Genomic DNA, 16,855 nt, shown 5'->3' on the forward strand with positions numbered 1-16,855 from the left:
GGAGGGCTGCGAGCCTCGTCCCGTGCCTCGCTGCCTCCCGCGCTCCCAAAAAGTGCATTTCCGCCCGGCCCGGGCGGGGAGAGGCGGCTCCGGAGCCGGAGGCAGCGCTCGGCCGCGGGCAGGCTCCGCGCCGGCCCGGGCGATGCTCCAGGGCCCCAGAGGTAGGTGGGGGGCAGCTTTGGGAGCCTGACGGTCTCCCCCGGAGCTGCAGCGCGCCCCGCTCCCATCCGCGGGCGGTGCCGAGTACCGGGAGGTGGTGCCGGGTACCGGGAGGCGGCTCCGCCTCGACAAGCGCTCGGGTGTCGGTCCCTGTGCCCCCCCGGCCGAGCGAGGCCCTTGCCCTGCCTGCCAAGGGGCAGTGGGGACCCCAGGGCTGAGCCTCGCAGTGGTCTGGGGGCACAGCCCGACCCACCGCAGCTCTGGGAGGACACAGATCCCCCCCAGCCCTGCCCCAGCTGCGTTCCCAAAAAAACTATTGCTAGGAACACACCAGGCCCACGCTCACCTTCAGCATCTCTTTGGAGGTCACATTGCCTGTTGGGGTCCCCAGAACAACGTTTTGCTGATGCTCCCGAAGCTGGAGGGCTGCAACTACCCCATGCTCCTTCCCCACATCTGCCCCATGCTGCTGGCCGGGTCTGCCCTGCTCCAGGGGAAAGAAAAGGGCTCTGCAACCATTGCAGCGTTTGCAGCAGCACATGGGGGGCCTGGCCCACCAGCACCACCCCAGAGGCACAGCGGTTCTGGCTGCTGTGGGGCAGGGAATTTGTATCCACCACTCTAAACAGAGACAGAGAGCTGGCAGTGCAGGTCCTGCTGCCCCCACACTGCCCCAAGCCCCTCATCCCTCCCCTAGGGTTTGCTCTGTTTCATCCTAGTCTTCATCTCCATCTGGAATGTATTTTGGGATGTTTTGACTTGCGGTCCCAAGGCTTCTGCAGCCACTGAGTTCAGATCTCGGGCTGCTTCTGGAGAACAGCCAGCCCTGTCGGGAACCCGCGTCCCTCGGCAGGGCTGTGTGTGCAGGTGGGCACCAGCTCACCCTCAGGGAGCAGGGGGGCACGCTGGGGGCCCCGCAAACCCTGTGTGCTGCTGACAGCACCTGCGTGCACCACACGCTGCCCTCTGCTCCCCACAGCCCGGGAGCACTGCCCTCCACCCGGGAACTTCCTGCTCGAGGGTTTCTCCTCGTGGAGCAGCTCCCTGGGACACGGCTGCTCCCCAGGGCCAAGCCTGCTGCCGGTCCCGGAGGAATGCCTGCTGGGATGGTCCCAGAGCTGGGGAAAAGCCACCGGATTCCCAAAGCCCCGCATGCTCCCTGCTGTGGTCAGTGCTGCACATCTGGCACAGCTGGAGGCCAGGCAGGGCCAGCAGAGCCAGGGCCAAGGCTCCCCTGGGTGACACCTGCTCACAAACCCCTGGCTGGCCCCTCCACGCTTCTATCCATGGATCCATTTCTCCTCTGCCTCCCTGCACACCCGACAGCACCGAGACAACGGGATGGGAGACAGAGGCCATACACCGGGAAGTGTGTGAAGGGGCCAGGCCCTCGGCAGAGGGTTTGAGCACCAGGAAAAGCCCTTTGGAGCCTTTCCCAATCCCTCCTACCCCTCCCCAGCTCCAGTGACTCATAATTCCAGGCATCCGCCCCCGGCCTCAGACACCCTCCGCGCCCGCAGCGGGAGCACGCACGGTCACTGGGACCCCACCTGGGGACAGCGGCAACAGCCACCCGTGCTCTGACAGCAGGCGAGCACCAAAACAACGGGATCGTGCCCCAAAATCCGCCATGGGCCGGCTCGGCCGCAGGGCCCTCGGCGCTGCGGGTCCCGCGGAGCCGCGGAGCGGAGCCGGGCGGTGCTGCTGGGAGGGGAGCACGGCGAGGGCCACACCCGTGTGCCAGCCCAGGGAGGCTCCTGGCTCCGATAGCACCCGGGAGCCGCCATCCCATCCCATCCCATCACCGCGGCCGGCCCCGCTGCCGCGGGATGCCCAGCGCCGCCGGGCACTGCCACGCCCCTGTTTGGCCAGGGCTGACCTCGGGCCGAAGGGCGAGCAGCTTCGTGCCCGGCCTCACGTCTCCAGCAGATACGGTTTGATAATAGAGGGAGGGGTCACAGAGCGCCCGGGCTGGGCCACGGTGCCACCACCACTGCAAATATTGGTTTTGGCCCCATACAGGGTGTGGGCTCTCAGAAAGGTTTCTCCCTGTGGCAGCCAGCCCACGTCCCTCTTTCTGGAGGAGTGGGTCTTGTCCCCTTGCAAGCCCTTGGGCTGGCAGCCCCCAGGACAGGAGCCTCTCACAGGACTGGTGTGCATTTGGGGTCACACACACAGGCAGGGCTGCACCCTGGCATTTGCCCCATGGTAACTAGAAATGTCTGTAATTTTTCAGGTGCTGACATCCCAAATTGCTGCTCTTGGGCGTCCATGGGAGGCAGCTGAAGCCAGGCTGAGCAGCAGCAGCAGCACTTGGTCCAGGACTTGGCCCGGTCAGAGGCTGCTGCTCTGCTCCACTCTCAGCTCCTGAGGTAATCCCATCTCTGTATGTGCCAGGGCTCAGGGGCTGCAGGACCCCAGCCCTTGTGTTGGTGAGCCCAGAGTCCCTGAACTACCCCAACGGAGGTGTCCCCAGTTGACACTGGGGTGACACTGTTCCACAGCCCAGCCAGAACCTGGCTCTGGCAGTGCACAGCTCCTGTCCCAGCTCAGGGCATGGCTGGGCTGGGAGTCTCCTCATTCCTGTCCCCCTCAGCTGTCCCTGGCACATGACAGGGCACTGCCGAGGCATGGAGGGGCTGTGGGTGCATGGTGTCCTGCTGATCTTCCTGCTGCCCTGCCCTGTGGGGAGCCAGAGCAGCTCCATCCCTGACCAGCGGTGGTGGACGGACCCCAGTGAGGCCCCATCCCAGCAGCAAGCTGCCAGGTGAGGGGACCCCAGAGCCAGGGTGCTCTGCAGCGGGGCCAGGGCAGCCCTGGCAGTGCAGAGGGCCCCTGCCCCCCTGCAGCTCCCTGTTGTGCTTTGCTTTCTGCCTGCCAGGGCCACAGAGCAGCAGAAGGCTGATGGTGCCCCACAGCCCCGCTGTGTCCGCTGCTGCCCCCCCGCCGAAAAGCGCTTCTACCCCCAGTACCAGCCCATGCCTCAGATCAACATGACCATCCTGAAAGGTGAGGGCTGGCAGGACCCCACACTGCCTTGTCAGCATTGCCCCGGGCCCAGCCCTGAGCTGGGCTCTCAGTGCCAGCTCCTGCCCAGACAGGGAATGAGAAACTGGGGTGGTGCCAGTGCTCCTGTGCCCTGCACAGACCGAGGGCAGGGGTGTGACTTGGGGCAGGACTGCTGGGTCCCTGCTCCCTCCATCCATCCCCGGGGAAGGGGCTTTTGGGGTGCTGGGTTCAGCTGTGGACCCTGACAGCCCAACTCTCCCTCCTGCTCTGCCCAGGAGAGAAGGGGGACCGTGGGGAGCGCGGCATGCAGGGCAAGTTCGGCAAGACGGGGGTGGCCGGCAGCAGGGGCCACGCGGGGCCCAAGGGACAGAAGGGCAGCATGGGCGCCCCGGGCGAGCGCTGCAAGAGCCACTACGCCGCCTTCTCCGTGGGCCGCAAGAAACCCCTGCACAGCAACGACTACTACCAGACCCTCATCTTCGACACCGAGTTCGTCAACCTCTACGACCACTTCAACATGTTCACGGGCAAGTTTTACTGCTACATCCCCGGCATCTACTACTTCAGCCTCAACGTGCACACCTGGAACCAGAAGGAGACGTACCTGCACATCATGCGCAACGGGGCGGAGGTGGTGATCCTGTACGCCCAGGTGAGCGACCGCAGCATCATGCAGAGCCAGAGCGTCATGCTGGAGCTGAGGGAGCAGGACGAGGTCTGGGTGCGGCTCTACAAGGGCGAGCGTGAGAACGCCGTCTTCAGCGATGAGTACGACACCTACATCACCTTCAGCGGCCACCTCATCAAGTACAGCGGGGACCCCTGAGCACCTGGCCCCTCCTGTGCCCCTGTGCCTCTCATCCCAGGAGTGCCACCCCCGTCGTGCTGTTAGTCACCCTAGTGCCACTACCCCCAGCAGCTGCACCAGTGTGTGAATCCCCTCACTGCAGCGCCTCAAGGCCAACACACACACCTGCACGAGTTGGAGCAGTTTAAGGCCGCTGCCACATTAGGGACCAGGAAGCAGCAGCTCAGCCGGGGTGGGCTGGGAGCTCAGCCCCTGTCCCCACGGCAGAGCTGGGTCTGCCAGGCACAGCCTGGCTGAGCTGGCAGCAGCGGAGCAGTGACTGTGGTGCCCTGGTGCGAGGCAGCGCAGACACTCACACCGTGCTCCTCCTTGCTCAGTGGGGCTCAGCGCCGTCTGGAAGGGCAACAAACCACTCAGGGCCCTTTCCTGCCACGCTGCAGGGGTCGCAGTGGGGCTGGGTTCCCTGTGGGGAGAGAATTGCATCACTTCCCTCTGCAGATTCCGTCACTGCTCACCGCAGCCTCTGCTCAGGAAGGGCTCTCTCCCCACCAGCAGCCCTGGGCGTGGGGCCTTTGGCCTCAGCCACTTCCTCTTCCCTGAGGTTATCTGCTGGCCAGGCTTCATGTTTGTGTAGATGCAGCAGTAGCAGCCAGTGTGCTGACCCCGCATTCAGCTCGTGCCACATTAAACAGCTCACGTTCCCAGCCTTGCTCACACCCTCGGTGTCCTCTTGCTTTGTGTGTGGGGAGGCTCCGGGGACTCGGTTCTGCTCCTGGGGTGCGGGGGCTCCCCGAGAGCCGAGGGCTGGCATGGTGCTGCTGAGCTGGGGGTGGAGAGCCAAGAGCAAACTGTCCCTGGAGAGGGACACACACGGGGCTCATCCCGGGACACACTCGGGGCTCATCCCGGGACACACTCGGGGCTCATCCCGGGACACACTCGGCCCATCCCGGGACACGCAGCCCATCCCAGTACACACACAGTCCATCCCGAGACACACGGTCCCATCCCAGGGCACACGGGGCCTATCCCGGGACACACACCGAGTCCATCCCAGTACGCACGCAGCCCATCCCGGGCCCGGGGGGCGGTGCGGGGCGGTCCCGGGGCGGTCCCGGGGCGGTGCGGGCCGGCGGGCGGAGCTGCGGGGCCGCGCCCCCGGGAGAGCCGGGCCCGGCGGCGGCGGCGGCTCCGTCAGTGCGGCGGCGGCGGCGGCGGCAGCGCCATGGCGGAGGCGGCGGAGGCGGCGGAGGGGCCGGGGCGGCGCGGGAAGAGAACGGGCACCGAGCCCGGCACCGGGGAACCGGCCGAGACCGAGCGGGCCGCGCGGCGCCGGCGGAGGTGCACGGCGGGGCCGGGCCGGGACCGGGGCCGGGATGGGGACGGGCCGGGGCCGGGATGGGGACGGGGCCGGGGCCGGGATGGGGACGGGGTGGGATGGGATCCGGGGCCGGGATGGGGACGGTGATGGGATTCAATGGGATCCGGGACTGGGACCGGGCTGGCAGGGCCCGGTCGGCGCTGGCCGCGGTGCTGGCCCGGCCCGGCCCGGCCCGGCCCACACTCACCTCCCGGGGCAGCTTCCAGCCGTCGGCGGACATGCAGGGAACCACTGTCCTGCACGACACCATCAGCGCCCGCCCGCAGCCGCTGCCAGGTGAGGGAGGCACCGGAGAGGCACCGGGATGGGGCAGTGCACTCGCTGCTCCCCGCTGACCCCGAACCCTCTGCCCGTCCTTCCAGCACGGTACTTCGACACCAAGACCACGGAGCCCATCAGCTTCTTCTTGTCCGGCCTGGAGGAGCTGCTGGCCTGGCAGCCCAACAGCGACGATGAGTTCAATGTGTCAGCCGTGCCTCTGGCCAGGCGGCAGCCCCCGCTGCAGAGCAGGCGGCCCCGCACGCTGGTGTGCCACGACATGCGAGGTGGCTACCTGGAGGACAGGTGTGTACTGGGTGCAAGGGAGGTGTGACAGTGGAGCTCAACATCCCCAACCCCACAGCACTCCTGTTTCTGCCTGACATGTGTCCTGTGGGTGAGCAGGGATGGGGTGATTGGCTCTTGGCACCAGAGCTTGGGGAACCTTGCTCAGGCTGGGATGTTCAGAGGTGGCTCAGTGCCACAGCTCTGCTCGGCTCCAGCTGTGAGTCAGGCTCCTACCCAGCCCCGCAGGATCTGCCAGCGTCCTTCCTGCACTGCCCAACCCTTTTCCCTCTGCAGGTTCATCCAGGGCTCGGCCACACGCAATCCCTACGTCTTCTACCACTGGCGCTACATCGACATCTTCGTCTACTTCAGCCACCACACCGTGACCATCCCGCCCGTGGTCTGGACCAACGCAGCGCACCGGAACAGCGTCCCCGTGCTGGGTGAGGGCAGGGCCGAGCCTGGGGCAGCCCCAGCAGGGAGCTGGGCTCACCAGGATGCGCGGCTGACTCTCGCTGCCTCCGCAGGCACGTTCATCACGGAGTGGACGGATGGGGAGAAGCTGTGCGAGGCGTTCCTGGCCGGCGGCGAGGAGGCGTTCGGCGCGGTGGCCGAGCAGCTGGCCCGCATTGCCCAGCGCTTCCGCTTCGACGGCTGGCTGGTCAACATCGAGAACAAGCTGAGCGTGAGTCCTGCTCGCCCCCTGCCTCTCCCTGCCCACCTCCCTGCCCCGTGCCCTCACCCACCCGTGTCTGCTCTCGCCTGGCAGGCGGCAGCCGTGGGCAACCTGCCGCTGTTCCTGCGGGAGCTGACGGCACGGGTGCACAGCGCCGTGCCGGGGGGACTGGTGATCTGGTACGACAGCGTGCTGAAGGATGGCACGCTGAGCTGGCAGAACGAGCTGAACGATCAGAATAGGTGAGGCTGGCAAAGCTCCCTGGGCAGGGGGTGTGAGCCCACCCCAAACCCAGCACGGCGTCAGTCAGGAACAACCTGCACGGCCCTTGGTGAGGTTGCGTGACCGTAGCATCTGCCCTGCCACTCGGACCCTTGTCCCCAGGGTGTTCTTTGATGCCTGTGACGGGCTGTTCACCAACTACAACTGGAAGGAGGAGCAGCTGGAGCGTACGCAGAGACTGGCGGGTCCACGCCTCAACGACGTCTATGTTGGCGTTGATGTCTTTGCCCGTGGGGATGTGATTGGTGGTGGCTTCGACACTGGCAAGGTGAGTGTCACCAGGTGTGACCTTGGACCTCCCCTGGCACAGGGCTCTGAGCTCCCCTGATGGCCCTGCTGGGCTGTGCTGTGCTGGCTGCTCACCTGGGGAGGGACTGGTAAGGAGTGAGGGATCCCAGAGTGCTGGCCGTGCGTGACGAGGGAGTTGGAGGATCCCAGTGCTGCCATCCCTGAAAAGGGCGATGCTGCAGCACATCCCTGTGGTGTCTGCCCCACAGTGGGGCGAGTGGAAGCTGGGGGGAGCGGGGCCAGGACGGGTGACAGGGTGACTGCCTGGCCTGGCCCGTGCTGCTCACGGCTCCGTTCTGCAGTCGCTGCGCCTGATCCGGCAGTTCGGCCTCTCCGCAGCCATCTTCGCTCCTGGCTGGGTCTACGAGCAGCTGGGGAAGGAAAACTTCCTGCAGAACGAGAACAGGTGAGGGCAGGTGCTGGGGGAGGAATGGCTGCCTCAGGGGGGCTGGGGGGTGGTGGGACTCAGCCACAGGGACAGGGCTGTCAGAACACCATGGCTGCTGGCCAGGAGCCAGCCAGCCCCGTTCTGCCCAGCTCAGGCAATACCTGAGGCTGTGCAGGGCAGTGACCGTAACAGGGGGCTCTGCCTGACACCTCCCTTTGCCTCCAGGTTCTGGGGCTCGCTGGCTGAGTACCTGCCCACGCACAGCATTTGCACACTGCCCCTCACTACCTCCTTCTGCCTGGGCATGGGCACCAGCACATTCCTGGACGGGAAGGTGGGTGCAGGGTGACAAGTCTGCTCTGGTCAGACTGGGCTGGGCTGGGCAGGGGTGTCCCTGCTCTCGGCTGCCCCGGCTCAGCTCTCCCTGTGCTGCAGGATGAAGAGTCTGGGCCGTGGTACGACCTGAGCGCGCAGGACATCCAGCCACTGTACCCCGAGCAGCAGGGCACGCTGAGTGCCAGCTGCTGCCTGCAGGATGCCTGGAGTGGAGGCAGCTCCCTGCAGCTGCAGGGCACAATTCCCCCTGGCGAGGAGCGCGTGGCTGTCCGGTGAGTGACGGGTCCCCTCCCCTCCCCAGCGCTGGCACCACGCAGCATGGCCTGGCCTGCAGGCCCGAGCTGTGTTGCCACAGGGCCTTGTGGCGAGCTCAGGCTCTGCCCACACTGCCCAGCACACCTAACACAATGCACCTTCTCTTTGTCTCTCTCTCTCTGTCTCTGTCTCTCTCTGGGTGGATTTGGGGTCATCAGCCTCTTCTCTTTGCAGATGCCAGCCCCCCCCAAGCTCTTCCTGACCCTGCTGTACAAGCTGGAGGGGCCACAGCCCGATGACTTTACAGTGGCACTGGAGGTCACCACCTGGGACTCGGGGATCTGCTTCGAGGGCAACCCCACCTCCCTGCCCGGTGAGGAGCCTGTCCCCCCGTGCTCTCCTGCTGTGGAGTGTGGGAGCAGCTCAGTCCCTCGCCCTGACCTGGCTCCCTCCTGCAGAGCCCAACGGCCGGTACCACCCCCGGTTCCTGCCGGCGCCGCCGCCCTTCCTGGCCAAGCTGCTCGCCGCCTGCCACCGCGGCTCCCGCGGCTGGACCAGCCGGTGAGTGCCCTGCCTGCACGTGTCCACAGCCAGGCAGGGGACACCAGGGCTCCCCGGCACCATTCCTGCTCTGCCTCCTCCCTCTCAGGTGCTACGAGCTGGAGCTGCAGGACTGCAGCCTACGAGACCTGTCCTTGATCGTGTCGCGCCAGCAGCCCAGCCTGCAGGAGACACCCTTCAGCTGCCTGCTCGGGGAGATCCGGGTGCGTGCTCGTGGGGACCCCTGCCCCGGCGCCCCTCGTTCTGGGGAGGCGGGGGTGCCCGCTCTGACCCGCAGTGCTGTGGTTCCCCGCAGGTGCTGGACACGGCCAGCGTGGCGGCGTCCCCGCCGCAGGTGCTCGGCGTGGAGGCCTCGCAGCTCTGGTGGCAGGAGGGCCCCGAGCCCGAGCAGCTCTCGCTCAGCCTCACCCTGCGCTGGGCCTTCCCCCCGGGCCGTGCCCGCTGGTTCCGCGTGCTGAGCCAGGGCGCGCGGTGCCGCCGGGGGCAGACGGCGCCGCAGCTGCTGGGGCTGGCGCAGGGCTGCCTGTTCCGCGCCGTGGGGCTGCCGCTGCCGCGGCCCGCGCCGGGACAGTCCTGCCGCCTGGAGCTGCTGGTGGAACCCGTGCTGCAGGACGAGCTGCCCGTGGACCCCGAGCGCTGGGGCCGCCTGGTGCTGGTCTACTCTGCCCCAGGCAACGGCACCGCCCCAGACGGGCATTAAAGCACTGTGGCGCAGCCCTGCCATGTCTGCTCCGTGTGCTGGGTGGGCTGCGGGCGGGGGACACGGAGGGAGGCTGCATTTCATCACCCCGGGCTGGTAATGGGCTCATTTCATCACCCTGGGCTCGTGATGGGCTCATTTCATCACTCTGGGCTGGCGATGGGCTGCATTTCATCACCCTGGGCTGGTGATGGGCTGCATTTCATCACCCGTTCCTCCCACCCCTGTGGTTGTGCTCAGCCCCGGCCGTGGGGGCCCACTGGGTGCTGACAAGGACCCTGTAAGTGGCTGGCAGGGACCCCCAACATGTGTGACCCCAGACTGGGGCACCTGCTCTGAGAACCCCACCAGCTCCTGCAGCCTCACTGCCTCAAGCTGTCTGCCCACGGGCTGGGGGTACTTGCCCTAAGCCCCCAAGATGCACAGGCCCCTCAGGGCTCAGCCTGGTGGGAGCTGCCAGCACAGGCTCTGCAGCAGCCCCGAGGAGCAGCCCAGCATGGGTGACCACTGTGCTCATTAACGTGGACCCAGCCCAGTGCCGCCAGCCTACGCTGCCTCCCCTGAGCATCTTGTGAGGAGGAGGGAAAATTTATAGCAGCAATTATTTTCTCACAGTCTGGTGAGCAAGCAATTAGCAGGCAGGAGCAGGCAAGCACTCCTGCAGCAGGGTCCCAAGCCCTGTCCCCAAACAATGCGGGCTCCCCCAGGGACACCAACGCCAGCAGTGGAGCTGCTGCTCCTGGGGCGCTCAGGAACATGTTACCTGATGGATTGAGGAATGAAGGGCTTGGCCCAGCCAGAAGAGGGCCCTCCACCCCTGGCTTGGGGCCCCAAGGGCTCCCCACTGGCCCACAGGCTCTGGCCCCCTTGCCCACGGTACCAGACACAGCCCCGTGCCCCCCGCAGCGCAACCAGTCAAAGCCTGAGTCGCCCTGGTTGAAGAAAGAAATCTTTATTAATAATTTCAATAATAATAATAATAATAATAATAATAATAATCCTTGTAATAATAATAATAATAATAATAATAATAATAATAATAATAATATTACTGTTTATTAGAATGGTCACACTTTGAAGCATACAGATGGGCCGGCGCCAGCCCTGGGGTGCTGTAAGGGAGAAGCCAGTACAGCGATGGACGGAGCTTTGTACAGGGGCAGGGCCGGGGCTATGTACACCGGGCATAGAAAAGGGGGAGCTCATCGCTGGGGCTCGGGGGCGTCTGCAGACTATAAAGTGAGGTTTGAGGGGCGGCTCCGCAGTGCCCGTGTGCCCGTGGCTTGGGCGAGTCCCCTGCGGGTGACGCGGCGGCCCAGACCCGCACCAGGGCTGGGGGCACCCTGCTGCCCCAGGCAGGGACGGGGCCACGGGCCTGTCCCGTGCCACAGAGCAAGCGGGAGCGGGCCGGGGCAGCGCCTGGCCCAGCTTTGCTCAGGGCTGGCCCAGGCCGGGCGGGAGCGCAGGTGTCAGGGAAGGAGGGAGGAAGAAGGGGAAGGGTCACAAGCGAGTTGCAAGCTCCTCTTAACAAAAATTCCCTTTAAAAGGCAGAGGCTCGTCCTCTGCACTACCTCAGCACCGCAGCCGCCCCGGCCCCGCCTGGAGCCGAGGCTCCGCACACTCGACACGCTGCTGGCCACCGGGGCTCGGGGCTCGGGCACCGGGCCGGTCCCGGCCCGCCAGCCGGCCCCGCAGCCGGGCAGGGCGCAGCGCTCCGCCGGCGCCCCAGCGCTGCTGCGCCGGGCAAAGGAAGACGTGGCGCCCAGGCCTGCACCTGGGCAGGTGAGGGCCCCACGGAGCCTGTCGCCCGCCCGCAGCGGCTCCCTGCCCGCCGGGGCCGGGGCCGGGCCGGGGCCGGGCCGGGCGCTGCGGTCCCTCCGGCCGCGCCCCGCTCGCCGCTGCTCGCGGCTCCTCCGGGACTCGCTCGCTCCGCGGGTGCGGACACGCGGGACTCACTTGGCTGCTGCCGCTTGCCTTTGTTTCTTTTTTGTTTGTTTTTTTCTTTTTTGATGATTTTTTTGTTGCTTTGCTTTTAATTTTTATATTTTTGGGGTTCTTTTTTTTTATTTTTTTTTTAATTTTTTTTTTTTTTTTTTTTTTTGTGATTGTGTGTGTGTGGATTATTTTTGCCCTTCCTGGTCCCAGAAGGAAACAGCCACGGATTCACTACAACAGAAACAAGAGAGGCAGGTCTTTCGCTGGGGCACACGGCCACCAGCCCAGCGAGCCCACGCAGCCAGCCCAGCCCACCACACAACCCCGGGATCCCGACCCCAGCCCGCCTGGCCAGTCCCCCCGCTGGCAGCATCCCCAGCCGGCTCCTCTCTCTCCTACGGGGGCAGAGGGGCTGCTCGGGGGGCTGCTGTCACCCAGCGCCTGCAGGCTGAGCCCCCTGCCCATCCCGGGCACAGGGACCCCACAGAGCTGCGGGCCCGTCCCCGCGGTCCCGGAGAGGCGGGCGGGCGGCAGGACGAGGAGCCCTATGGCCGTGGGGAGCCGCCGCACAGAGCCCGCCCCGGGCAGCACCCGCGGCTCCTCGGCAGGCTCGGCCTCGGCTCTGTCTGCCTGCTGGGGGTTGGTGCTAGTGAGCATCGGGGGCAGTGGTGGGGGGGCTGGGTCTGTCTTGCTAGTAGGGAGTGAAGCGGCTGTACCCTCCTCGGTATAGACTAGCCTGCAACATCAAAGATGAAAAAAAAAGCCAATCAGTATTCAGAGATAGCCAAAGCCTAGATCTTCCCTTTTTAATTTTCTTTTTTTTTTTTTTTTTTTTTTTTTTTTTTTTTTTTTTTTTTTTTTTTTTTTTTTTTTTCTGCTCTTTCAAGTGACACCACATCACTGCTGTCCTTGGGCTGTGAGGGGCAGGCAGGGCCAGGTGCCCAGAGCTGCCCGGGCTCGGTGGTGGCCACGGGCCCTGGGGGCAGGGGCTGCCACACGCCCCAGTTGTGGCACTGCTGTGCCAGGCCTGCTAGGAGCTGCCCCCATCCCTGCCGTGGCACTGAGCTGAAACCCCAGGATGTAGTGCCCGTGGCCCCTCACTAGCAGCTGCCCAGGGCTGGGGGTGCCAAGGGAGTAAAAAAAGGCAGAAAAAGACAGGTGGGCTTGGCGATCCCAGCCGTGAGTGCAATTTTTCATCTTTGATGCTGTCAGAGCTGGCCAAGAGCTGTGGTGTGAGGGGCTGCAAGGACCCGTGTGTGGCTGCATGGAGGCCCTGGGGACACTGTCCTGCTCTGGGGTGACAGAGGGGGTCTGGAAGCTGACCAGGCAGCCCCCGGGAAGGGGGCAGGACTGTGCAGGGCGTGAGGGGCAGGGTGCAGGGTGGGGGTTCCTCTCCTGCAGACAGAGCCAGGCAGGGGCTGTGCCATTCCCTCTCCCCTCCCACCTGCCCCGTGCCCAGGGCCCCACGGCCGCTGTGCCAGACCCCCCTGGGCTGGCTGCAGCCTCGGGGAGCAGAGAAGGCCGAGGGGCTGCTCTTACCATGGTGCCGATGCTGTAGGTGGCGGCGGGGCCGATGGTGTGGTGGTAGGGGTCTGCAGCTGCGTACACTCTGCCATAGCTAGGAGCAACAGCGCTGCGGGTTAGTGCCAACAGCCAGGGGGCTCCTGGCCCCCCCAGAGCCCTCCCTCCCAGCCACTCCTGGGAGCCCCGGGACCTCCCTGCTGCCCCTTGCCAGCCCTGAGCACAGCAAGGGGTCCCCGTGTGCAGGACACCCTCCCCATGCCTGACCCTGCCCTGTCCCTTGGCTCTGACAGCTGGGGGTGTCAGTGGGCAGTGCAGGGTGGCACAGGGAGCTGGGGGTGTCAGTGGGCAGTGCAGGGTGGCACAGGGAGCTGGGGGTGTCAGTGGGCAGTGCTAGGGGGCACGGAGCTCCCCAGGTGTGATGCCCAGTGCTTACCTGTCACTGTAGGCAGCTGCTGCTGCTGCGGGCTGGGCGTACCTGTAGGCAGCATAGCCCCCCTGCAGGAGAGACACTGGTAAGGGGCTGCACCCACTTGGGGGGTGGGGTTGGGGGCAGCTGGGTGCCCCATGGCACTGCAGACTAGTGGGAGCTGGTGCCAGTGCCACTGGGCACGCACCACCCTCATTACCATTCCCCAGGGGCTTTCACAAACATTAACCTTAAAAAATTAAATTTCCAGAGAAGAGACTGTCACCTCCCCGCTCGCCTTAATGAGGTGTCACGTTAGATAAATCCTTCGGTGCCCGCCTGAAATCTCGCCGCTGGCTGCTCAGACAGAGGTTAAACGTGGCTGTGAGGAGCCGGGGCTGTAAATCCTGCCTGGCACAAGTGCTGCGAGGGGCTGCCAGGGCACAGGGCTGGGCACAGAGCCCTGTGGTGTGTGCCACCAGACTGCTCTGGAGGAGCTGAACCGTGTCCATGCTCTGCACCCACCCAGGGCTGCAGGGGGCAGAGCCCACTTGCCCCTGTGTGTGCCACTTGCCCCTGTGCTGGCACAGGGTCCCTGTCACAGCCCAGTCCTGGGCACAGTGTCACTTACGTAGATCTCAGCTCCATAGAACCCGTCCTGGTAGACGACCCTGGAAATGAGGCAGAGGATCAGAGCCCGGCCGTGCCCCTGCACCAGCAGGTGGGGTGAGGGCAGGGGACGGGGAGCTGCCCCAGCCCCACAGCTGACGGGCAAAGGCACGTCTGGGACTCTGGGCAGGGACCTGGGGACACACAGAGGGCACAGCCACGGGCAGGGCACGCCAGAGGAGGACCCCAGGGCAGGATCTCTGCTGGGAGCGGCCAGGCAGGCACAGATGGGCACGGCTGTGTCTGTGCCCAGCGCCACCACCCCTGCACTGGGACACAGTTCCCACTAAAGCATTATTCCCGTGTTCCATGGCTGGAACAGCATCCTGAGCCTCTGGGTCACCCCGAGGGCAGAGAAGGGCAGGGACAGAGCCCGCCCCGGGCCAGCAGCCCCGGTACTCACGCGCCGTAGGCGGGGATGGGCGGCGGCGGCGGCGCGGCGCGGAAGGTGTTGTACACGGCACGGCCTCGGCCCCGCAGGTGCGCCCCTCGGTACGCCACGGCCGTCCCCGTGGCGGGGTACGGGAACCCCGTCACTGCAGGAGGCACGGCACAGCTGTGGGCTCTGCTCAGCAGCTCCACACGGCCCCCACGGGCACACAGAGCCCGGCAGGGACATGGCCCTGAGGGGAGGGGATAATGGGATGGGATGGGATGGGATAATGGGATGGGATAATGGGATAATGGGATGGGATAATGGGACGGGATAATGGGACGGGATAATGGGATGGGATAATGGGACGGGACGGGACGGGACAGGACAGGACAGGACAGGACAGGACAGGACAGGACAGGACAGGACAGGATAGGATAGGATAGGATAGGATAGGATAGGATAGGATAGGATAGGATAGGATAGGATAGGATAGGATAGAACTGTCCAGGCAGGTATGAAGGACAGGGAAAGGGCCCAGTGACTGCTCTCTGCACAGTGCAGCGGCAGACCCAGTGCAGAGCTGATGTTTGGGGGAACCCACAGCAGGTACTGCTGCAGCCTGACGTTACCTGCGTAGAATTCGGGGCCGTAGACTGCTCCCACCACTGGGTTCAGCTTCCAGCCTGTGGGCAGGGACAGCAGGTGAGGACAGGGCACTCTCCATGGTGCTCTGAGGGACAACAGCCCCATCCCCAGGCAGGAGGAGGGCATGAGGGCTGCTCTCCCATTTGCCTGCAGGTGTGGAGGGCATTCTGTGCAGGCACCCTGCCTGCTGCCCCCTGCTCTCTGGACACTGGCCCTTACCGTTGGTGTAGGGGTTGGCCACCTTCTTGTTGGTCATGACCCGGGCCGTGGCGTTGTTCACCTGCAGAGAGAGGGAGGGGCTCAGTGCCTGGGGCACGGGGAGCTGCTGAGGCCGTGGTCCAGCTCAGCGCTGCTGCTGCTGCTGCTGCTTCGGAGCAAAGGATGCACCAGAGACACGAGACTGTGCCTGCAGCACCCCGCTGCCCACAGAGCTGCCCGTGCCTCCAGCCAGCCCAGCCTCCCTGCTGCAGTGTGAGCTGGTGGCTGCTGCCCCGAGAGCTGCGGTGCCATGCTCAGGTGAGCCCCACATGCTGCCCCTGAGCTCCTGCCCCATTTTGTTGGACGGCGTTTTCCTCGTCCATGGGGCACTGCTGTGCCCTGCCAGGCTCCCTCTCTGCCATCAGCACTGCTGGGGACATTCTGTCCCACTCCCTCTGCCATGTGCCACCCAGCTTCCCACCACCAGCCAGCACCAGCGAGGAGCTGCTGGCAAACGGGCAGAGCCTGATCCCTGTGCTAAGCTCGCAGAAATCAAAGCCTCTGGGGCTGGGCAGCTGCTGGCACTGCAGGTGTGGAGCTGCAGGTGGATCCTCCCTCCCAGCACACAACAGGGGGGTGGCATGCGGGGCAGAGCCCCAGAGCTCCCTGCAGAGCCTGGGCTGGCTGCTGCGGGCACGGGGCTCTGTGCAGAACGCACCCCGGCCCTGCGAGCCCCTGGGAGCTCCCTCTGGGCCAGACACTCCTGGTGCCACGCCTGCCCTTCCCGGCAGCTGGCACACATGCTGCCGTGCCACATTCAGGGACACATGCATGGCTGCCTGGGGCACCAGGGCAGGGGACACACAGGGCACACGCAGGCATGGCACGGCACAGCACACTTATCTGAGCACCTCAATCTTCCGGCCCTCTACGATGGTGCCATTCAGCTTCTCCCGTGCCCGGTCGGCATCTGTGCTAGTTTCAAAAGTTACAAACCCAAAACCCTGTGAGCAGAGGAGAAAAGGAGAAAGAAAGAGACAGAGAGAGACAGAGAGAGGGTGTGGGGACAGAGAGAGAGAGGGGGTGAATCAGGAGAGCTGGCGCAGGAGGTGAAGCTGCCACAGTGCAGAGAAGAAGAGCCCGGACTGGGGTCCCCACAGGGGTCCTGGCTGAGGCCCCAGAGTCACCCACGAGCTGGGAGAAGAGTCTGGGAGAGGGGCACAGAAAGCAGGGAAGATACAACAGAGACATCCAGACACAGAGGGACACGAGCTGCCCGTGGCAGACAGAGCGAGCCCTCTCCTCCCTCCAGCCGGGCGCAGGGACCCGCACGACCTCCCCAGCCGGCACCAGGGCTGTCCCCATGGGGCACAGCACGCCAGGGTCCCCTGGGACTGCAGAGCAGGGCAGAGCAGGTCACACACAGCGCTGCTGGGCAGCCTGGCTCCACTGACACCCTCCCCAGGACTCGCTGTACCGTGCTGGCCATGGGCATCACCCACCTTGGAGCCCCGCTCATTGAAAATGATCTCCACATCCAGAATTTTCCCGAATTGCTGCAAGTGGAGAGAACAGAGGGGTGAGTGCCTGCAAAGCCCCTGGCCCTGCACCCAGAGCTGCTGGCATGGGGCTCTGTGCCAGGGATGGGCAGAGGGCTGCCTTGGGGCCAGACCTGGGGACTCCCAGGGTCATGCAGGGGAAAGCCCTTGTCCC

The 16,855-nt window shown here is 65.3% G+C and overlaps 3 protein-coding genes across 22 annotated transcripts in view; 2 read left to right on the forward strand and 1 right to left on the reverse strand.

Annotated features, from left to right (window-relative positions):
- The first annotated feature begins 22 nt into the window (after positions 1-22).
- C1QTNF1 (C1q and TNF related 1) lies at positions 23-4,692 on the forward strand. 2 transcript variants are annotated; one of them, XM_056505994.1, is made up of 5 exons: positions 23-161; positions 2,396-2,531; positions 2,756-2,926; positions 3,041-3,168; positions 3,444-4,692. In XM_056505994.1, the coding sequence occupies exons 3-5, from the start codon at positions 2,769-2,771 to the stop codon at positions 3,992-3,994; spliced, it is 837 nt and encodes a 278-aa protein (XP_056361969.1). In that variant the 5' UTR covers positions 23-161; positions 2,396-2,531; positions 2,756-2,768; the 3' UTR covers positions 3,995-4,692. The 2 variants fall into 2 exon arrangements, with proteins under 2 accessions (XP_056361969.1, XP_056361968.1); XM_056505993.1 differs by having other exon boundaries at positions 47-161; positions 2,776-2,926.
- Positions 4,693-5,201: 509 nt separating this feature from the next.
- ENGASE (endo-beta-N-acetylglucosaminidase) lies at positions 5,202-9,405 on the forward strand. The gene is made up of 14 exons (XM_056505972.1): positions 5,202-5,317; positions 5,557-5,633; positions 5,720-5,921; positions 6,198-6,346; positions 6,431-6,588; positions 6,673-6,821; positions 6,964-7,129; positions 7,452-7,555; positions 7,763-7,871; positions 7,973-8,145; positions 8,347-8,501; positions 8,587-8,689; positions 8,778-8,892; positions 8,985-9,405. Exons 1-14 carry the CDS (start codon positions 5,202-5,204, stop codon positions 9,387-9,389), a joined length of 2,181 nt encoding a protein of 726 aa, XP_056361947.1. The 3' UTR covers positions 9,390-9,405.
- A 917-nt stretch (positions 9,406-10,322) lies between these two features.
- The window catches only part of RBFOX3 (RNA binding fox-1 homolog 3), a 135,852-nt gene continuing 129,319 nt past the window's right edge, over positions 10,323-16,855 (reverse strand). For 13 of the 19 annotated variants that reach the window (XM_056505979.1, XM_056505990.1, XM_056505985.1 and 10 more), the window contains exons 7-15: positions 16,645-16,698; positions 16,054-16,146; positions 15,164-15,224; positions 14,929-14,982; positions 14,327-14,459; positions 13,886-13,925; positions 13,282-13,343; positions 12,864-12,942; positions 10,323-11,555 (exon numbers count right to left, since the gene is read on the reverse strand). In XM_056505979.1, the coding sequence (XP_056361954.1) occupies positions 11,553-11,555; positions 12,864-12,942; positions 13,282-13,343; positions 13,886-13,925; positions 14,327-14,459; positions 14,929-14,982; positions 15,164-15,224; positions 16,054-16,146; positions 16,645-16,698 (579 nt within the window). In that variant the 3' untranslated portion in view covers positions 10,323-11,552. Of the gene's footprint in view, positions 12,061-12,863; positions 12,943-13,281; positions 13,344-13,885; positions 13,926-14,326; positions 14,460-14,928; positions 14,983-15,163; positions 15,225-16,053; positions 16,147-16,644; positions 16,699-16,855 lie in introns of all 19 variants that reach the window. The other 6 variants (XM_056505974.1, XM_056505977.1, XM_056505978.1 and 3 more) reach the window with 2 other exon arrangements.

Source organism: Oenanthe melanoleuca, chromosome 18 (genome assembly GCF_029582105.1).
Source record: "Oenanthe melanoleuca isolate GR-GAL-2019-014 chromosome 18, OMel1.0, whole genome shotgun sequence".
NCBI classification, from domain to species: Eukaryota; Metazoa; Chordata; class Aves; order Passeriformes; family Muscicapidae; genus Oenanthe; species Oenanthe melanoleuca.

Coding starts and splice junctions, on each gene's coding strand:
- C1QTNF1 (XM_056505994.1), top strand. CDS start 2,769: ATGACAGGGCACTGCCGAGGCATGGAGGGGCTGTGGGTGCATGGTGTC. Junction 2,927..3,040: donor TCCCAGCAGCAAGCTGCCAG/GTGAGGGGACCC, acceptor TCTGCCTGCCAG/GGCCACAGAGCAGCAGAAGG. Junction 3,169..3,443: donor CAACATGACCATCCTGAAAG/GTGAGGGCTGGC, acceptor TGCTCTGCCCAG/GAGAGAAGGGGGACCGTGGG.
- ENGASE (XM_056505972.1), top strand. CDS start 5,202: ATGGCGGAGGCGGCGGAGGCGGCGGAGGGGCCGGGGCGGCGCGGGAAG. Junction 5,318..5,556: donor GCCGCGCGGCGCCGGCGGAG/GTGCACGGCGGG, acceptor CTCCCGGGGCAG/CTTCCAGCCGTCGGCGGACA. Junction 8,502..8,586: donor CAACCCCACCTCCCTGCCCG/GTGAGGAGCCTG, acceptor TCCCTCCTGCAG/AGCCCAACGGCCGGTACCAC.